This window comes from Enoplosus armatus, chromosome 14 (genome assembly GCF_043641665.1).
Source record: "Enoplosus armatus isolate fEnoArm2 chromosome 14, fEnoArm2.hap1, whole genome shotgun sequence".
NCBI classification, from domain to species: Eukaryota; Metazoa; Chordata; class Actinopteri; order Centrarchiformes; family Enoplosidae; genus Enoplosus; species Enoplosus armatus.
The window spans coordinates 14,829,902-14,842,072 of NC_092193.1; the positions used below are offsets into that span (position 1 = coordinate 14,829,902).

At 42.6% G+C, this 12,171-nt stretch overlaps 1 protein-coding gene across 1 annotated transcript; it reads right to left on the minus strand.

Moving 5' to 3' along the window:
- Positions 1–570: 570 nt before the first annotated feature.
- LOC139295989 (elongation factor 2b) lies at positions 571–6,366 on the minus strand. The gene is made up of 12 exons (XM_070918229.1): positions 6,254–6,366; positions 5,942–6,153; positions 5,646–5,821; positions 5,123–5,228; positions 4,444–4,696; positions 4,091–4,286; positions 3,827–3,950; positions 3,421–3,663; positions 2,499–2,852; positions 2,214–2,396; positions 1,693–1,825; positions 571–1,185 (listed from the first exon to the last, which is right to left on the minus strand). Exons 2-12 carry the CDS (start codon positions 6,086–6,088, stop codon positions 992–994), a joined length of 2,109 nt encoding a protein of 702 aa, XP_070774330.1. The 5' UTR covers positions 6,089–6,153; positions 6,254–6,366; the 3' UTR covers positions 571–991.
- Positions 6,367–12,171: the final 5,805 nt, after the last annotated feature.

Here is a 12,171-nt window from a genome sequence, read left to right on the forward strand (position 1 = left end):
GGGGTATATAATGCATGATATAAATAAGTACAGTCCTTAGAACAAAATGCCATGGGGGAGAATAAAGACAACGATACACTCATTTACAGTCTTTACAGCTTTCTTATTAGTGAAAGAGGGAAAACAGAAGAAACTTAGCAATAATAATAATCAAATGATACAATAGATAAGTCACAGGGGCCATTTGTCTGCATTTAGTACTTTTACTTTTAATACATCAGCTCCATTTGCCTGATTATAATTACACACTTTTACAGTAACATTTTCATTACAAGAAAGAGTATTTTTTTTTAAATGTGGTATTAGTACTTTTACTTACTTTAACCACCACTGTAAATAACCCCTGTAAAATGGCTAATTGTTTTCTGTCTTTGTGCTAAGCTAAGCTAACCTGCTGCTGGCTGTAGTCTTAGGCTATATTCACCACACAGATGTGAGAGTGGCATCATCTAAATCACTGCCACAAAGCCAATGAGTGTATTTCCCAAAATGTTGAACTTATAGAAATAATAGAATTTCAGGAGTCACATTTCATTGAGTTTAATGTTTTTATTAATTACATCAACTGAACAAAGGTTCAATCCAGGGAATTTGACTTCTGTAACACTTTATTGTGGTTTCCATGGTTTTATCTGGCCATGATCCATCTAAATACGCATTATTGCAGCAGTATCACAGTGCACTGTACAGTCCTGACAGATGAGGCGGGGGGGTGATGTGGAGGAAAAGAAGAAACAAGGAATACAACTGCTTTGATCCAATTGTTCCCCAAAACCCTCGCCCTAGGCACTTGGTGTACTGTAGCTGTGAAATGAAAAAAGCATTGTAGCTTCCACTAGCCTACAACAAAAGCTTTAAGCTTTGTTTCTGCTCTGGAGTCAAAGTCAAAAGAAATTGTGCGATGTATCTTTAAGCCTGTGCAAAGATTTTAAAGTGCCCATGGGGTAGGGTTTAGAGATTGATTTGGTATTTTTCGAATCCAGGGTCGGTGTTACAGTTTGTCCAAGTAGTTGTCGAGGGCAGGTATGCCCTCTTTCAGACCTTTGCGTTTCCTAATTTCAGCGACAATCTGGGAGGGTCTGCTGGCGGGGTCGCTGGGGTCTCCCTGGAGAATCTGCCAGTGGTCAAACATACACTGAGGAAAGGCCTGGCCTCCAGTGTTACTGCGCAGGTCAGCTGTGAACCCTGCAGGCAATAGATACAGATAAATAGTGGAATATTCTTCTCTGCCTGGAATAAGGAAATAAATGTCCGACCCCCTGTGACCTTGATGCTCTGTAAAATTCCCTATAAACATCCTCTAATCTTCATCTCTTTACAATCTGTATTTATTAATTTCGACATTTATAAATTAAAAACACTGATATGGGTCTTCGTGTTCAGACGCTTCAAAGATCTGATTTAATCTTTAGACCTTTCTAGCAGTCTCTCCTTCACTCAAGACTTTTCGAATCATGAAGCCCTCCCATATGAGCGCTCCTGTAAAATTACTAACCAAGACCAAATGAATAAATAAGGTGCATTATTCTAAAACTAAACACATTGGTGCATTGAAAAGAATAACATTCTGGTGAAGTTGTTGAAAATGTGGAAGATTCATACAAGATTTTTTATGAAACTACAGTGTGAGGAGTGTGAGTCAGATCCCACGATAGAAGACATCTCACAGTACTAAGTAAAACACAAACTCACCAAAGGACTCGTTGACAGGCAGGTAGGCTTTCACCACAAACATGGGAGTGCCTATCACTTGGGATTCCTCAAACACGTGACCTCGCTTCCTGTTCAGCACACCGTAGATCCCACCGACCACATGCTCCGGGCACTGCTCGGACAAGAGGAGCAGCAGTCAGACATGGAGTGTGAACTGGCTTCAGAGAGTTGTCAAACATAATACTGATGGTGAGTTAAGTGGCATGGAGACAATATAATCCCGATACGGTACAGTCATTAAAAGATCATTTGGATCATTTCTGTAAATCCGCAAAACATTTGTAGATCTATAATATTTTTACATTCAAAATGATGCCACTTTCTTTTTCTGTTGTAGTTTTTAACTTGCTTAAATAAATCCACACAAAGTCACAAACATAATCAAGTTTAGTCTATATAGATATTAATAGAGATAGATAATAAGATAATAATAGATATAAATTACGATTTCAGTCTTATTTCAAAGATTTGTTTTGGAGGAAATAGGCCTCCATACACACCTGTATCTCCACCAGGTATACCGGCTCCATGAGTCGTGGCTGAGCGGTGAGCTGGCAGGCATACAGGACCCTGCGAGCTGTGGGAATAATCTGTCCTCCACCGCGGTGGATGGCGTCTGCGTGCAGTGTCACGTCATGAATGTCAAAGCGAATTGAGCGCATATTCTCCTCACATAGAGCACCCTGCAGGATGAAGCACAACATCACAGATGCATGTCAAAAAATGTGACTACACAGAGTTACTAATTTAAAATGTGCTTGCAGTTGCAGTTGAATGCTGCCCACCTCTTTAGTCGCCCACTGGAAACCAGCCACCACACTGTCCTTGATCTCGTTGAGGTACTGAACCCCCTTTGTCATGTCTATCAGCAGGTTGGCCCCGGTTCCATCTGGACCGAAGCACCAGATCTTCCTGGCTTCTCCCGCCTCCCACTCGTACTTGTCGGCGAGGTAACGGGCACGAGACTTGAGCTCCTGCCGAGCGGTGACCTCCCCCTTCTCGATGTCTTCAGCCAGGCCGTCGGGGAAAGGACGGGACTTCATGAAGAGACGATTGTGCTTGTTGGGGGACTTGGACAGACACATCTGGTCTGACTCTTCCATCACTGTCTCTCTGTAAGACACGACTGGGTCTGATTTCTGGATAGGGATGAAGGAAAAGATTGAGAGTATGGGTGGTGATGCAACAATGTGAGGATGCGCATATGCTGTATTTAATCTCTTAAAATCATTTTAACTTTAAGTGTCTGTGAAAGGATAATTCTGCTTATTTTCAACTTGGACAAGCTTGAGATGGAAAACTGTGTTCAGATGTAACTTATTATACACACTCACACACCTTTACATTCCTGAAGCTCTTAAGTTTAATATTTTAAACACTCTCAGTCTAAGATGAAACCAATTCTATCAAGTCTCACCTCATACCAAATCTCTATAAATGATTGTCTTTTCTAAATTGTGTAGTCGTGATAATTAAGCCTTTTTTAAATGAAGCAGTGTGTTTAAATTAGAGGGGAGGGAGCCACCACCTTTGTTGTGTTCAGTCTGTACATATTTTTTCTTTAACTTCCAACAAACATTTAGAAGCTTGATGTGTTTTTTGCTTTTGTCTCCTGTAAAGAGCAGAGACTTGTCGGACACCTAGCCACCTTATATAAAATTCTATTTTTGCTTCTGTTGCTTTTCTCCTTTGTTGTCCCTGCCACACCTTCAGTGGAATGCAGGCGTGGTCCTCCTCCAAGTCCTTCAGGCAGATCTCTAGGTGCAGCTCTCCCGCTCCAGCGATGATGTGCTCCCCGGACTCCTCGATGATGCACTGCACCATGGGGTCGGACTTGGCCAGACGCTTCAGTCCCTCCACCAGCTTGGGCAGGTCAGCGGGGTTCTTGGCCTCCACAGCAACTCTGACCACAGGGCTCACACTGAACTTCATCACCCTCATGTTGTGGGACTGTGGACAGAGCCAGAGACACCAAGCTAAAAGACTTTTTGTGTTGTTGCAACAGGAAGAATTATGCAAACAGCAAGCGATAACTCAGTATAAATAACTGTGTGGTGCATCAGTATTTGAACTACAGTATATATCCATACAGGAGAAAAAAGCAATACACTACTTGTTCATAGGTGGTAATGGTCCCTGTCTTAACCAGGTACTGGTCTACTCCAACAAGACCCACGATGTTGCCACATGGCACATCTTCAATAGGCTCCACATACCGGCCCATCATCAGAATGGTCCTGGATGGAGGGGAAGACGGACAAAGTTGCCAACAAATGCATGAAAACATAAGTGTAAGAAAAGTATGAATTTTGAACTCATGTTCTTTGTTCTCCCATCTCAGGCCTCTGTGTAGTGGTTTGTACATCGACATGCTCACCTCTGGATGGGTTTGATATAAAGGTCCTCCTTCTTGCCAGGGCTGAAGTTTGGCCCCATGATGCGCACCTTCAGGCCAGTGGACACACAGCCAGAGAACACACGGCCAAAGGCATAGAAACGACCCTTGTCGCTGGTTGGGACCATCTTGGAAATGTACATCATCAGAGGAGCCTTAGGATCGCAGTTCTTAATACCTGAGAAGACAGCAGAGACGGTAAGCCCTGAATATAGTACAGCCAAAATAAAGCTTATAAATCAGGCATTTATTATAAGAAACCACATCATGAAAATGCTCCATATCGAGCATGATGTCTCCAGAGGGTGTAGGTGGTGTGACAATGTTGCACTGACCCATGGCGGCATCGTCGTCTCCTGGCCCTTCATAAAGCAGCTCACAGCGGTACTTCTGTGCAGTGACGGGGGAGGGCAGGTGGATGGTGATCATCTGCAGCAGGGCCTCTCCGGCAGGCAGCCAGCGACGCATCACAGCCTTCAGCAGGGGCTTCCCCTCTTTCTCCTTGTCCTCTGAGTCTAGTTTGACATCCAGCTTCTCAATTAGTTTGGCTGTCTCGTCCTTCTTGAAATTCATGATGGCATCAAACACCTAGTAGGACAGCGAGAGAGGGAAAAAAGAAGGCGTCAAACTCGAGCCAAAAGGCATCTCCTTAAAGTCACCCATAACTTTTTTTTTGTGTACAATTTTATGTGATCTCTCAAATTATTCTGATGGCATATGTTTTTGTTTGCAGAGAAATTAGACAATAAAAAATGCGAAAATGGGTGCACTCTATGTGTTGCTTTCAGCCCACTCATCTTAGTGTCCTCCAGGTTGGATGCAATTGCTGTCTACCACAACGTGTTTTTGGTGCTACCACTAGGAGGTGCCAAGGTCAGAAATGTTCAAATCCTACATGCAGGCGCTTTACATTTTTAACAATACAGAGACATGTGATGGTCATCAGAAATATTAAGCCCCGACTTAGTTAACATATAAATTGTAGGTTTATGTCACTTTTTTATCTCCATTCACCTTAAAGATGGGGTCCAAAACGAGCTGGCAGAAGGTGCGGGGAAGTTTCTGGCCATCAGGACTGGTGGCAGTCTTACTGAACTTGCCGGCATTTGGGTCAAAATATCTGTGCATATAAATGATCACATTTCATCATGACACTCAAATGATTGACATCTACCTCATAATCCTGTCTTAATTGTGCAATATATGGCAGTTAAAATTTCTGAAAACTTATTGGTATGTGTAAGATTATTTTAAAGAGGTACTTAACACCGGCTGAAAATCTTGTTTTTGCCAACCCCCGGCTGTTTTGCTGCAGTGATGTAGAAGTGTTTTGCACGGTGTGGTCGGTACACAGTGACATCACTGTTGGGTGTGGTTACAGGTGCAACAGACTGGCCACACCCAGCAGTGATACTGGGTGTGGAAACATTCAACAGTGAAACACTGCTTTTCAGTCTTGTGTTAAGTTACTCTTTTACAATATGTGAAGCGTAACACCGGTAACACAAGCCTAGTCTACACATGCCATCATGTTTACCTTTCTCCCCACAGTTTCTTCATCATGTCCTCCACTTTCTTACACCTCTCTGCTGTTCCCAGCTGAGCTTCTCCTTTGGTGAACTTAGCCACATACATCTCAGCAAACTGCTTCAAGGTGAAAGCCCAGCCATGGAGGCCAGAGCCAAACCCGACTGTGCCGATAACAGGGTCAATCTGAGGGGCAAAAAAAGTATATTATTGTTTGAACTTGCAGCTGTAGTAAATGTATAGCAACATTTTCCAGCCATTTTAGCATATCTTTGTGTCTGAGTTGTGTTTGAGCATCTGCCTCACCATGATGTTCCCCATGGGTCCCCCCTCATCCTCTCCATAGGTGGAGATAATGACGTTGACGTTCTCCACGATACGCTGAAAGGTCTGGAAGAGCTCATCTGTCTCCAGCTGCAGCTCAAGTAGGGCCCGGTCCATCTTGTTCATCATCAGAACCGGCTTGATGCGCTCAGCGATGGCCTGCCGCAGTACGGTCTCTGTCTGCACACACACACCTGTCAGAGGAAACAAACAGGTGAGCCTGGGTGAATAGTGAGAGTGCGTGTATGTGTGTGCAGGATGGGGAGGCAAGTGTGTCAGCCATTTTGTAATTACCTGAGACACAGTCCACCACCACCAGGGCCCCGTCAGTTACCCTGAGGGCAGCAGTGACCTCAGAGGAGAAGTCAACGTGACCTGGAGAATCAATCAGGTTGATGAGGAAGCCGTTTCCGTCTTTACTCTGCTTGATAAACGCCAGGTCGTTTTCTCCAAGCTCATAGTACATAGAGATGGCTCTGAATAACGGAGAGGCAACAGGAAAAGGCTGAAGACATGTTCACTGTTCACCTGTCTCTACCACTTGAGCATTTAAATAAATGTTAGGTAAAGGATGGATTAAATAAAGTTTAATTGAATTAGTTCAACTGAATGAATTTCTAAACTGAGTCATTACAATGATGAGTCAGATGGTCCTTTTACTTCAATGGTGCAGACATGGTGGGTGGAGACTTTCCAATTCAAAAGCTACAAAGTGGCTTGACTGGAATGATTAGAAAATATTTAGTGCTGTCAATCAATGTCAGTGTTGGTGCATTTCCTGGAATCAGACAGAAACATTCTGAGTGGAGTTTTGAAAATACAGCAGTAAACGCTGCAATCGACAGATTGAAAGACAGGTGCATTTGAGATTTAAAGGCCCTTAACCTCCAATTGATTAGTATATGTCTTCTCCCAAATTTTGTTGCTGATTTCAGAGAAACAGTCAAGAAGTTTTCACAACCTTTAATAGGCTGCACAAAACACACAGAGCTGTGTCTACACCCACTTCTCTGAGCCACATACGTTGATTTGATGGTGATGCAGCGCTCCTGCTCGTCTTTGCGTGTGTCTGTGAAGCGGGTCTCTCCGGCACGGGATGAAGCAATGATCCCTGCCTTGGACACCAGCGAGTCAGTCAGAGTGGACTTCCCATGATCCACATGGGCAATCACAGACATGTTCCTGATGTTGGACTTCTTGTCCATGATGGCACGGATCTGATCCACAGTGAAGTTCACCTGGTGGTGGGGTTGAGTGACGGGGGGGTTACATTCATCCATTTACAACCAGCAGAGGCTCATTTTATTTGTCATATGCGTGTATTTATTTATGTCCACTACCAGATCTCCTTCCAAGTAGAGTTATAAAAAGAAAGACATGTTGGAAACTGAATCCATCAGCCTGATTAGGAGGAAGGAGTGAGGGCACAGCATAAAGACTTTACCTTCTGGTTTCTAACCAAGCAGCAGATCAGGAATTACTGAGTCACCACTCATGCTGCAGGCTGAATGGGCTGGCTATATCATCCCAAAATCACGAGGTAACATGTATTTCACTTCATACCTTAAATTCCCCTTATAAATACTAAAACTCCAATAACAAGCACTCAGTCTGCCCTTACTTTAATGTTTATGGGGTTATAACCACTTAGTTTAAGACATAATTCATGGGACAAATAAGACACAAGTGAGGCCAAAAATTAATTTCATTCAGTTTGTCCCATAGTATGGAAATACAGCCATTTTCACTGTAGGCATAAATTCAGTATCATGAATTTACACAAGGATCCAGCATCATTTAACACAATTTCGTGTTAAATGCATCCAGCTCACATAGTAGTTATAGAAATATCACATTTGGGATGTCCAGACATTCACTGGGACAATCAAAGGCTCTTATATCATAATAATTCATTATAAGCCAAATGCAAGAGCGCAGGGTTGTGACGCAATCTCTTGTAATCTCATGTAAATCTACAAGTTATTAATAACAGGTTTCACAACATCTGTATGAGACATGTCAGGACCATGTGCTTTATGTAACACAGTGTATCAACAAGATATTTCTTCCGTCATGCGACAGCAGCAGCTTGATATTAAAGGCTTTGCTGTGAACGTCACACCGAGGCAGAACGGGCCGTGCAGTAAAGGCCACAGCCCTGCAGCTTTATCAGCTGGCTGCTGCGTATGTTGTAACGGATCACATAAGCAGAGCCTTTATCTGATCATTTAACACCACCATGCATCGGCATCAATTCCACAAACACCTGACAGGCTCCGTTGCAGTGAAACTATTATGACTATAGGCTACATGAAGGTTATTCGGTGGAGTGGCTGACAGCGCTGCTACAAACAGATTAAATACACAATCACCTGAACAGTGTCGACTCACCATTTTGTCTGCCGATCGTTGGTCTCTCTGTGTGACGGTTTATTGCTGTAAACACTGCCTCTGAGGACAGGCAGTCCCGGTAGTGACAGGAGAAACGCTACTGTGCTGCTGCTGCTGCTGCTGCTGCGGCTGTCGTGTAAGTGTTGCAGGGCGGAGGCTGCAGCAGCAGGGGGCGCTGCTGCTCATGGTATCATATTATGGATGTGTCCCCACTGCTGTGCTGCATTAAGTCTCTGCTGCTGCCGGGTGCGTCTATATGGAGGATATTTTTGGTCATATTTCTAATTAAAAGTCCAAATAGAAAATGAAAAGAGAATTAAGACTTTCACTCGCCTTTATACTTGTGTATACAGTGAAGTTGATACATGACCATTTTCCCTTGTTGCTGTGTACTCGGGTTTAATTCAATTCTTGATCATGATGATGCTCAGATGACAACAAAAGGTGCAAGCTTTTCTAAATCAGAAGGAGGGTTATATATTAAGATACTGAAATATGGCATAGTGGAAACGGTTAAACAACCCTCTCTGTGGTTCCTTCCTCCTGTTTGACTTCAGGTGAGTAGCAGCACAACACTGAACTACGGCTGTTAGCTGTGGTTGTTTCATCTTTCCACAGAAGGCTGATTATGTTAAATTAGTGATCCAATGCTGCAGACTGCACAGTGTCACCAAGTCACCAAGGCAGGTGATACAAGCATCAAACATTAAACCTGTTAAATTACATTAAGCTTTTGCATTTTAAATTTCACTTTTTTCCATTGACACTTCACATAGGTTCTTCCCTTCCTCCTCCCCTTGCTCTTTCGCTACCTCTTCCCCCCAAAGCCCTCCCCCTAGCTCCCCCACCCCAGGATTAGAAGAGGAACACTGGAGCTGTGTGCCGTCAGATCATCCTACCAAGATCACCCTAAGAAAGCTGCAGAAGGTGAGCTCCTCTAACCAACCCCAGGCACCCAGCGAGCCTTTGAAAACCTATTATGCCCTCCCAGTGAAACTCCTCTGTGCAGAGAAAGAAAAGGATGGCGACACCATGTCAAGGAGGTTCACATGTCTGTCGACGCCCACCCTAGACCAAAAAGAGTCTGCAGTGACAAGGACCTCATCAGGGGTCCACACTGGGGGAAAAGGGGTAGAAATAATTGTAGTGGTTAAGGTTGTAATTGTAGGAAAGGAGAGAAGAGAGAAGGAGAGGTGAGGAGAGGAGGGGAGTAGCGGAGGTGGAGGCAACAAGAAGTGAAATCTTCTCATATCAAAAGGTATGTATTTCATTTACTGATGAATTATACCTCCGTTTACCTGATGTGTAAAGATTTTACCGACAACCCTCCTTAACTTCCATCTGTCTTTTACAGTGAGGAGACGAGAGGAGGAAGGGAGGTGGAGATGAGAGGAGAGAAGAGGAGGAGGGGAGGTGGAGGCAACAGGATGTGAGAATCTTCTCATGTTCATGGTATGTATTTCATGTTACTTTTACATTTCATTTACTGATGAATTATAACTCAGTTTACCTGATATGTAAAGTTTTTACCGACAACTGTCCTTAACTTACATTTGTCTTTTACAGTGAGGAGAGCGGAGAGGAGGTGGAGATAGGGAGGGGAGAGAAGAGGAGGTGGAGAGGAGAGGAGGTGGGGCGGCAACAGGAAGTGAGAATCTTCTCATATTAAAAAGGTATGTATTTCATGTTATTACTAATGAATTATACCTCCATTTACCTAGTGTGTAAAGTTTTTACCGACAACCCTCCTTAACTTCCATTTATCTTTTACAGTGAGGAGAGGAGAGAGGAGAGGAGGGAGGAGGTGGGAGCGCAACAGGAAGTTACTCAAATGGAAAAGGTAAATATCAGTTAATTTAATATCATCGCAATTTGTGTGTTGATGTAGTGATGGATAAACCTGATTTCAGATGTTTTTAACTCTAATCCTCCTTGTTTTCTGTTTGTCTTTTAGAGGAGAGGAGAGAATTCACCTTTATTCTTTTAAGATTTTAACTGTTATTTCCTGTTGTTTGCATTGGTTTTTTAGAGAGAAGAAGAGAGGAAACAATTCAAGAAGAGATGTGAAGAGACGAGACAATACAAGGAGGAGCAGTAGAGAGAGGAGGGGAGGTGGAGAGGAGAAAATGAAACAAGAACTAAAGAATCAAGAATAAAAGAGGGGAGTAGGGGCTGGGTAAGTATCAATTATTTTTTGTTAGTATCTGTTCACCTGATTTCCCTTTGTCTTCCATTTATTTTTCAGAGGAGGTGGAGGGCAATAGGAAGTGTTAACTCGTGTAAAAGGTAAATATCAGATTATTTAATGTTTCAGAATGATACAATAATCTGCTGACCTTCATTCTCAAGATTGTAGCTGTTATATCTGTTTTTTGGAGAAAGAAGAGGAAACAATTCAAGAATAGATGTGAAGAGACGAGAAAATACAAGAACAGAGGAGAATGAAACGAGGACCAACAATAAAAGAGAAGAGGAGGTGGTGGTGGTGGTGGTGGTGGTGGGGGGTAATATGAGGCACCAACTCATGCAAAAGGTAAATATCAATTTATTTAATGTTATCACAATTCATGTGGTAAATTAAATGATCTGTTCACCTGATTTCTGATGTCTCTAAAAAATGTAAAGATAACCAAACCAAACATTCATCCAAGCATATACGTAATAAAGACTTTTACAGCTGACCAAAATTTGGAGAATCCTGAACTAAAACTTTAAAAGTGAAACACCCACCCAAATGGTGCAAAAGTATTTTAAATAAAAAGTAAAAACAAGAGGAAATGTCTCAGTTTGGTTTTACGGTTTATGTTTTACCTCATGGTTTATCTTTGCAGTTGATAGTGTGTTGGAAAAAAAGGCTCTGTATTTTCATATTGTTATACCATTTTGGGACTTTTAAACAATGCACAAGGGGTGCCACCCATTTGCAAGTTTCTGCTTCAGTTAAATGATTGTTTGACTTGGGGTAAATTATGTCACCCCTACAGTAAAGCCCTTCAGAACCTTTGGGTAGTTAACACTTTTGAACAAGGGGGGATCAGACTTTGTATTATTCACACCACCTGCTTTCTCAGTATTTCTACAGTCAGAAGGCAATATAAAAAAGACATTAAAAACTATATTGGCATATTTTAGAGGTCTTCTGGTTGGACACGTCTGTTCTATCTTGAATAGAAAGATGCCAGAACACAATGGAGTACAAAATACCTCCAGAAACCAGCTGGCAGGCAAGCAGTGGTGTTGCCCTAAATGTTCCCTCTGTCATCTGTTAATGGAGACAAAGTTCAGGAGTAATGGTGGCTATTGGACTGTAACCTCTCTCAGCGCCATCATTTGAAACTGAAAAAAAGACACTGCAATACTTTTGGCTGGTCTTTGAACGCAACACTAAAGAAATGTGGGAGCATTCACAGCAGAACCAGGTCTCATGGTGCTGACAGTCTCATACAATAGAGTCCTCATCTGGTACACTGGGGTTTGGTCAATTTTAAAAAGGCACACTACACAACAATATTTTAACTTCACAACTGGAAGCTTGAGAAACAATAGTATTGAGAGCAATGTGCTGTTTGTCCTGGTGAGTCTTTAGATTCTTACCATCAAGTTTTAAATACCCTCAGAGAAAACACTCCAACCTGTCTGTTTCCTCAGAGCCCTCCATCTGTGAAACAAGAAGCAGCTTTCCAACTCAGTAAACTGAGAGCCACAACAGAAAATAGAAACTGACGAGACAACTTCTACTGAGTAAATCTCATGAAATAAGTCACCTTCCAAAACACCGGCAACAATGTACAAAATACAAAAAACAAGTCCAACAACAACTT

What these genes read in the sequence shown, in the direction of transcription:
- LOC139295989 (XM_070918229.1), bottom strand. Translation starts at nt 6,088, where the DNA reads ATGATGAACAAGATGGACCGGGCCCTACTTGAGCTGCAGCTGGAGACA. An exon ending in TATATCAAACCCATCCAGAG is followed by an intron (nt 3,951 to 4,090) that starts GTGAGCATGTCG and finishes CCCTCCATCCAG; the next exon opens with GACCATTCTGATGATGGGCC. An exon ending in ACGCCTGCATTCCACTGAAG is followed by an intron (nt 2,853 to 3,420) that starts GTGTGGCAGGGA and finishes ATCCCTATCCAG; the next exon opens with AAATCAGACCCAGTCGTGTC.